The following is a 9,211-nucleotide window of genomic DNA, read 5'->3' as shown; positions in this document are numbered from 1 at the left end:
TGCAAACCTGTGCTGCCTCGCGCAGCGCCGTAGGAAGTTCTCTGAAGGGTCTTTGGCTCGCTGCCCTAAAAACACGAAGGTACTCCTCCCCACCAGCCCTTCTTTAGCCGGCGGAGTCACGAACCAAGCCTTAACATTGGGCTTTTCCCACGCGTCTGCGTGTTAAACCCCGAGGGGGTTTGGAGGGGGCACCGCGCGTCCCGGGAGGTGCTGCAGACCCCTGGAGCTCCTTGCCCCACTGGTCCCTGCGCTGGGGAGACGGCCACGCGCCCTGGCACTGCGCCACGGGTCCCTGCGGTGGAGCAGAGTAATCGGAGCAATCAGAGCATTTTTATCAATGGGAAAGGGGGGCAGCTTCTCCCTGTGGACAGTCACAGAAAGTAGTGGGGAGAGAGACCCCGCATCAGCCTCTGCAAGAGCCGGGCAGGTCGTGGGGCAGCCGGGACAAGGGATCAGCAAGTTCTGAAATACAAAAGTGAGAACTTACGGTTCTTTGCCCTGTTGTTTGCTGGAAGTAATCATGGATGTACTCCAACCCGTTGATATCAAACACTTGCAGATGTCCGGGCCTGAAGTTGTATTTCTTGAGCATCTCCATGGCGTTCCTGCAGTAAGGGCAGCCTGCCTTTATGAACAGGGTCACTTTGTCACCCCTGATTCTGCTCTTCACAAACATATCAGCCATGTTGCTCTTTCAAGACGAGCAGGAGCGATGCCCTTCGCCAGTGAGTTCACAGGCAGATGGGACAGCAGCAGTCTCAGAGGTATTTATGAGTCGCACAGCGCCTCCTCCCTGGAAACTCCTCCCTGGGAGGATGTAACCCCGTCACCAGACCGTATGCTTTAAAGCAGCAATACATTTACTTTCTGTCTGCTTTTATAAATATCCAAATTGCCAAACAAAGTAACTGCATACAAGCAGGAAGGTGCTTTGCTCTCAGGTGTTATTTCAGTGCCTGGCCGCGGTGCAAGGTTTGCGGGCGCTGCTCACGCGCCGGCTGGGGCTGAGCTCCCGCCGCGACCTCTCTCCCTGTACGCAGGTTTGGACATCAGGAAACCTGCAGGGAAGCTAATGGACATCCATCCTTTCTCCATACAGGCTTCCCATCTCAGAAGTGAAAAAACACAGTGTTTTGTGGGCACATATTTCTCCCTGCAAACCTTCCAGAATGGGTGGGATTCTTTACTTACAAGTTCCAAAAGTGCCTAAATGGCGGGTCAGCCTTGCTGCGGTTCCCAAATGATCTGTCTTTTACTCCCAGGCACGAACTGAGAACCAAAAGTGTTCAAAGAATCCGTGCCAGAATTGAAAAAAAGTCCAAGAACATTACTTTAGCACACCTATGTTGAAAACGTGTTTGGGGAACGTATTAACAGAATCAAAGGTATTCAGCCCACATATTGTATGACACAATTTGGGAGCTGGACAAGATGATCTCTAGAGGTCCCTTCCAACTCTGAAAATTCTGTGATTAAGTCCAATTTTGCAGACTTGGCAGAGGTAAAAATCTTAAGACTGAAATCCTTCTTAGATTTAAAGTCATACAAGATACAGTCAGGTATCCAGCCCCATAGGGCTAAATCATGCCCAAACTCTGGATGTCAAGCTGTGGGATGGCATTGCACCCACAGGTGAGAAGCTCGGTGGGACCATGGTCTTCTCCAGTGCCACAGCATCCCTTCTCTGGGCAGAGCTTGTCTGATACCATCCACTCACAAACACAAAGCTGCTTTATTACAGTAAATGACCGTACACAACGTATCACATCATTGCTGGTCAGACTCAGTCTAATATTTAGTTCAGCTTTTTGTTAAACCGCTCAGCCCTGCTCCACTTTTCAACCAAAATGGTTTATTGCCTGGGTGTCCCTAGCATTTTCCACATGTTTAATTTGCATAGGACAACAGAGACCTCTGGACATCACCCAGCCCGAGCCCCTGCTCAGGGCAGGGTCACCTCAAGGTGGTTGCTCAGCGATGTGTCCTATCAGGGCTTGAATGTCCCCAAGGGTGGAGCCTCCGCAACCAAAACAAACAAAATGTTTTCCTTACGTTTACAGGGAGCATCCTGCATTTCACTTTGTGCTGTTGCCCCTGGTCCTGGCACTGGGCACCGCTGGGAAGAGCCTGGCTCCACCATCTTCATTCCTCCATCAGGTAAGAACATCCCGAGCATCCTCTTCTCCAGGCGGAGCAGCCCCAACTCTCTCAGCCTCCCCTCGTACAATAGATGCTCCAGTCCCTTCATCATCCGCGTAGCCCTTTGCTGGCCTCACTCCAGTATGTCCACACCTCTCTGATACTGGGGACCCCAGCACTAGTCTACAGAGGTGAGGAATCCCCACAAGCATCTTGGGCCACTTGCTAAATATAAGCAACTTGCTCACATTTTAGCCGGTTTTAAAATGACAAGGCTTAATACAGGAAAACAATGAAATTCAATTTCTTATTTTCATGAATTCAGAAGGGGAAAACCAACACCAGAGCCCACGCTATCTTTTTATCAGTTAAGGGACACTGCATGTGACAGGCAGGCGCAAGAGCTCTGCCCCTACCCCAGACAGGGCTGCCCAAATTCAGTTTTCTGCAGTATCAGCATTGTAGAAGGAAAGTTGCTCCGTTGTGCACAGAAAAATATGCGTTTTGAGTCCTCGGAAAGTAAAATTGAGGCAGCTGGGCTCAGGCAGCTCTTTCCACACCAGCTGCATGCCAGGCACCGGCTGTGCGCTTCCCACACCTCAAAAAGTCCCGGGCAGCATAACTTCTCCTCACTGTCAACTTTCAGTATCACTTTTTGTTCTCTTACTTATGGAAAAACAGAAGATTTCTGAGACCAGATGCTCTTCCCGGATTATTTTCTCTGCTAGGCAGTTTTAGCTGGTGAGCCTTAGCCCCCAGAATAGGTGTCATCTGGTTTAAGTACCTGTTTTCCCATCCTGAAAGTACAGCAAAGGTTCGGCACTACCTAAGTGTGCCTTTGAAGTCTGCATACATCAAATTAACAGATTTAGAAGGGGCCTGGTTTGGGGTGAGTGAAGGTAACTAAGTAATCCTACCCACAGTGATAAGAACACTGAAGCAGTAGTTCCTGCAATTTGTCCAATTTTGGGTACAAGCATTTCTTTTCCTGAAGAAGTAAAGTCAGCTTCTGTTTTTATCACCCTTAAAATGTCCTAAAAGGAAAGCCAGCAAAAGCTAAAAGCCCAGCTGGGCTACCTGGAGGTTTTGTGACACCCATTGTTCCCCGTCTCTTTGGGGTCACAGCCCCCCTTCTGCATCCCCTGCTTGATGCTGGGACCATCTCCAGAAGCCACCGTTGGATGTCCACCTCCACCTGGCTTGGGATTTTTCTCTTCAAGAGATTCCCTCACCTTTCAGACAACGCTGCTGTCGTTGCAGTCAGCGTGGTGGCCAGCCTGAAAACTTTGAGTGTAGAAAATGTCACGGGACAAACCATTAATTTTTCTGATCTTATTAATTGGAAATGGTGTAGGTGTATTGGGACATAAATTCTAAAACTCCTTTTTTGGGGTGGGGAGGGAGAAGGAAGGGAGCAGGGTGGGAGTGTGAGGTGATGGACATACCACCTGTATTTGCTGGTTTTCTCTTGGCTGGGTTCAATACTGAATTTATTCTTATTGTATTGTTTGCTTAACTTTCATACATAATAAAGGCACACGGACCCTGGCTGGACACTTGACAATATCTGGTGAAAACTAAATGAACAACGAGAGGGATGCTACTAAAACTCAAGAAGCAAAATGTTATAGTTGGTAGCATCAGCTCTCGGTGAGGAGTCAACGGGAGCTCTAACCCTCCGTTTGAATCCACGTGTAACTGCTGCCATGCCGTAAGACAAGAAAACAAGTATTACAATTCGGTGGTGAAAGGCCCATTCTCCCCGGCAAGTGGTGCCCACACGCATTCAAACTGCTGGTTGTGTTTCCAGATGGGAGGTCGGCACTTTGCTCTTGGTAGAGAGCCTTGGGAAGGCTTTACTCACAGCTGGTCATACAAGAGAGGACAGGCATCATCAGGGTTAAAAAACACCCCCAAAGGAACGGTCTTCAGGCATCTGCCCGCTGTGATGGCTACTGGACAGCACCAGCTAGGGGTGGAGGTGGGGAAACATGACTGGGCTATTAGTCAGCAAGGAAAAGAGCTGAAGTGTGGAAGGGAGAGAAGCTTGGGATGCTGCTCACCCGATATTTCCATTAGAGCCCACAGACACAGCGGAGATCGGGGTGCGGGAGAGTTCTCCCTGCATGAGGTGTGGCTGTGGTGTCAGTCTGCCCCGGTGCACACTCCTGCCTGTGCCATGGGACGGCCGCGCACAGTAACCGAGAAAAAAATGCATCTTTCGGTTTAAAAGGCTGCGGTGTCTGCCGTGGGGGCTGCGGTCCTACCGAGCTCGCAGGGATATCTGGTGAGTTGGTGACTGGTGTTCCAGAGCTGCTTGTTCTGTGGAAGGTGTAGACTTCATCTGTATGTATTTCAAGGGTCTATATAACCGGTGGGGTTGTGCAAGGCTCACCATTCCTCTCCTCTCCTCTCCTCTCCTCTCCTCTCCTCTAATTATTTATGTTTTCTGGGTGTTATTGCCATGAAAGAACTAATCTTTGAAATCCCACCAGGCTTACTGACATTACTTTTAGGTATTCACCGGGCACGCTACACCTCTTGCAAAACTGGGAAGGTTGTGGAGTCCCCTTCTCTGGAGATTTTCAAGCCCCACCTGGATGCAGTCCTGAGCGATGTGCTCTGGGCAGTCCTGCTTTAGCAGGGGAGTGGGGCTGGGTGAGCTCTAGAGGTGCCTTCCAACTCTGAAAATTCTGGGATTCTGTGATTCTGTATGCTTCCTTTGGGAGAAACCACTGCTATGAGAACATGTTAAAATGCATCACTAATATAAGGAAAAAGGGAAGGAGAAGTGTAGTGCAAACTCTTCACAAAAATGTGTGTAAAAGTATGAATAGTATTTAGCATATATGCGTACAGGTTTTGATCCTATGCAAGCTTGAAAACTGTGCATAATATTATCAGCTTCCTTAGTGAAGAGCCATCTCTGCTGCCAAAACATTGCCTATAACACGATGATCAAATGCTCTCCTAAAAGCCAGATGGGTGCAGGTTTGACAGAGAAGACTGACTCTGCATCCCCCTGTCCCAGTAGCGGTCATCCCTGCAGGACTGTTTCAAAAACCATTCTGGATGGCCCCAACGTCTCTTTGGGTGAAACAGTAACTCTGCAAGCTTTTTTTCAAATACCTTATTTTCAATTACTGACTTCAGTTCTAGAAATCTCATTAAAACATTTTTTTTTATTTTTTTTTAAAAAAAAAGGGTGTCTATTCCTGTAGTTTTCCCGTTTTAAGGACTGCATTTCAGGGAGGTTGTGGGTCAGAAAAAGTGCAGGTATTGGTGGTAGGAATGACCACAATCCCCAGCAACAGAGTGAAATAGTTAAAGAATTACCTTGATTGGTGAAAAGAAACAACTGGAGCCCAATGACAACAGAGGGAAGATGCGACAAGCTTCTGAGAGCGCTGAAACGGTGCAAAGCACAACGTTAAAGAGAGGGGAGATCCGGCAGCGCACACCCCAGCAGGGGTTGGGGTTGGGGTTGGGTACCCGTGTCCTGCTGTAAGCAGCCCTGGCAGCAAGAGGCGGGTGGTCTTTAACAGTCCTGTAACCTGTGAACCTGTGACTTTATAACACACACAGCTTCAAACCGCTTTGGGGGCTGCGCTGCCTCGAGTGTCCCAGACCAGCTAAAATCCTAAGCGCCAGGAATATATGACTTGGAAGAACAAACCCGCAGACTTTGTATGTGAATGAACTTCTCCTCCCGTGTGAGATGAGCCTTTTTGCCCGTCATTTATGAATGAAGCGCACACAAGTTTTCGTGCGGATTTGGAACATCTGAATTGCATATTTGCATGCTAAATTTAGGCACGTGAAACTAACTCTGGAAACCTAACAGCTAAGCGTTTCTATCAGGTTGTGTAAAAACCTTCCCACACTTCTGTGTTTATACACATGCTTGCACGTTAACTCCCTTTGATGACGGTTTCAATGAAATGGGTGATATATTGGATCTTTTGAAGCCCAGTGGGAGGGTTAGCAGGCCTTACCCCACGCAGAGAAAACTGGACAGGGTGCTGGGCCATCTCGTCTAGACCATGCTTTTCCCGAGAAAGGTTGAACCAGATGATTCCTGAGGTCTCTTCCAACCTGGGATTCTATGATTCTGTGGTTAAAAATAAAGACAGGTTGTTAATACAAGGAAAAAAAAATGAGGCCAAGTAATCAGAACATGAGTTGTGTGCATTATTTGCCCTAATTCAGGAAAAAACAATATGAGTATCTCCCTTGAAAAACAGTTGAGTAGATCAAGGGTATATTTGAAATATATTTGTATTATTGGTAAGGTATGATGGAACTTGAATCCTTCACATATGCTGACAAACCTCTTTCAAAACGATGACAGAAAAGAGGTTTGAGGTGGAGGCAGATGTGGAGTGATCCTGGCCCAGAGGGGAGTTTTGGGGTGGTTTTGCTCACCACTGCTGAGCTGCAGCCTGCCTGGCTTCTGATGGGGCAGGATGGGCCACGCCGCTGGCATTCCTCACCAGCACTTGACAGGTTGTTTGCTCTGCGTGGGACTTCCTTAGAGATGCTGCCGGCTCTAACTGGTAATGTTTTCTGTACATCAAGGATTTCCTGAGCTTTGAGTAACGCCACGCCCCACATTGGGCGCCAATTAATCTGTCGTGGTTTAGGCCAAATCGGCTACTGGGGACCTGGGGGACCCCAGGTGGGACCAACAGATGCTCTCCTCTACCCCTCTTCAGAGAGAGGGTCAGAGGAGGAAAAAGAGACTTACGAGTTTAGAAGGAACTAAACTACTTTAATGAAATATTAATAATAAAATAAAAGGAAATAATGAAATCTATACAAACCCGTATCAAGCTCCCGAGATGGCAGGAAGAGAGAGAGATCTGACCCTTTGGTCCCTCAGCCTTTATACTGAGCACGAGGCAGATGGGATGGAATACCCCGTTGGTCAGTTTGGGGTCCCCTGTCCTGTCCGCTCCTCCCCGCAGGTGGGACCCCACTGCGCTTTTCCACTTCCCACCCTCCGACGGGGCACATCCCAAAGCTGGTTGCCCGGGGGGGTTATGGCAATGAGTGTGAGTGAGGTCCTCTCTGCACACCGTGCCTGGGCATCAGCTATGAACGTGGGTCTGATCACCCCGAGAGAGTGAACACCGTCTGCACAAGGTGCTGTTAATTTCAGTCGTTAGAGAGGCCCAGCTAAGGAGTGAAGTTACTGACCAAAATTGGTTCTGTTTTACCTCAAACCAGGACACACCTGGCTGTGGAAAGCAAGCGTGTGTGTGCACTGACCGTTCATCATTAAGCACCATCTCAACCCCTGTTAGTCCCCCAATTGAAGTGGGGGGACAGTCACACTTGTTTCCACATAGACAGCCACAAAATAGTAATCGAAACGGGAGGGTTGGTTACTGTTCCGGCGAATGCCTAGTGGCAGGTTGCGAGGTCTGTGAGGTGCCTGATGAATTTAGGTCCTGCGGTGCTGACTTGGAGCGACTCCAGCCCACACCTCAGGTCACTCCTAAAAACGGGCCCACATGTCTCCATCTTGCACGGTTGAGTAAAGCAAGGCCACAGCACCTTCAAAAACCTGCGCTGAGAGTTTTCCTTTCTAAGCCCTTCCTGCCCGATGGGAGGCACAGAACTGATGGGAAAAGTAAAGAATTGTTTTCTTTCCTTTTCTTCCCAACAAAAGGAGAGTCACAGTGCACAGCTGGGCCAAAATGGTACAGAAACAACGCAGAAGAATTTCTTACTTTTTTTTAAAATTCCACCAAACTCATCAAATTCCAATGATACAGCCACATGCACGGCTGAAAGCTATTTGTAGCAGTTGATTAGGGTTCAATGAATATTCTTTTGAAAAAAACAGTAACATTGCCACAGTTTTGCAATGGTTTCCCTTAATGTTGGCTTTGCACCACAGAGGAGAGAATGCTTGGGATCCTGGCCAAAAACGGGTTTACCGGGACAGACAGGCTGAGTATCTGCAGGAATTACTTAAGGATGGTACACAGTGAACAGAACTGTTCTATGAACTTAGGAGAAGACGCAACTCCTCTTGTTGTGCTGAAACACTTTATTTTCCTAATAAAATGTTCTACTTCCCAGGAATTTGAGCGTGATGTGGATTGTTGTGATTGGCAGTAGATGGGTATCAAGCACCTGAGAAATCTTGCCTAGTTCAGTGGAGCTTTTAGAAATCCAGCCAGGCTCTGTGCTCCGCACCTTCCCTTCCACCGCAGTGCCTTTAATCAGCAGTTGGCAGGATAATTAACACCATTGGGACATCCCAGTGACATGGCAGGAGTAAATAGTGCTGTGTATCAGCAAGAACATTGCTTGCGGCTGGGAATGTAGTGTTACTGCCAGTTTACACACAGACAGCATGGACACAGTCATGCTCCCAGGCTCACTCCCTTCATAAAAATGCAACCGCACTTTTGATACTTGTTCCTTTTTCCCCAGAAATATACATTGACAATTGTCCATAGTTGGGAAATAACCAGTACATTCCGTCTTTCTACCAGGATTAGGATGTCCTTCCGCCACCCCCTCGTGTGGTCAGGGCCGTCAGGCCACTCTGGCAGGGGTGACCAAGGGAAAACCAAGTTGGGGCCCCAGGGATACCATGGGCCTCTTACAGCGTTTGTTGATGGCTTTGCCTCTTGTGGCACTCTTTATACCTGTCCATAGTGAATATTAGGGGTTCCCTGGTCAGGATGGCCGTTTTCACTCCTGTTGGTAGGGATGAATGTGGGTACAGGCTGGTGCAAGCCATGGAGAACCGCATCCTGGGGGACGCGATTGCAATGCAGGACGGGTGCCAGAAAACTATTGCGTGGACACCAGCAGCTCTCGCTGGGAGCCTGCGGCTGCCTCATCGCCAGGCGAGTGCCCTGGTCGGCAGGCGCTTTGAGTCCCAGCGGCGTTTTGCATGAGAAACAGGCGAAAGGAGACGCTTCGTCAGAATATTTCAGCACCCCTCGTGACCCCAGCTTCCACTGCAAAGTCAAATCAAGAGCAAAGTGTGATCTCTGGTGTGGGAGTTTTTGTTTGTTTGTTTGTTTGTTTAATATATACCTGCCCGTTC

At 48.5% G+C, this 9,211-nt stretch overlaps 1 protein-coding gene across 1 annotated transcript in view; it reads right to left on the bottom strand.

Moving 5' to 3' along the window:
• Positions 1–685, bottom strand: part of GLRX (glutaredoxin (thioltransferase)) — a 4,468-nt gene extending 3,783 nt beyond the window's left edge. Inside the window, exon 1 of the mRNA XM_009884326.1 lies at positions 488–685. Within this exon, the coding sequence (XP_009882628.1) occupies positions 488–685 (198 nt within the window). The remainder of the gene's footprint in view (positions 1–487) is intronic.
• Between the last annotated feature and the right edge of the window lie 8,526 nt (positions 686–9,211).

The sequence above is a fragment of the Charadrius vociferus genome, unplaced genomic scaffold, assembly GCF_000708025.1.
Source record: "Charadrius vociferus isolate BGI_N301 unplaced genomic scaffold, ASM70802v2 scaffold744, whole genome shotgun sequence".
NCBI lineage: Eukaryota > Metazoa > Chordata > Aves > Charadriiformes > Charadriidae > Charadrius > Charadrius vociferus.
This window is presented reverse-complemented; position numbering and strand designations above follow the sequence as displayed.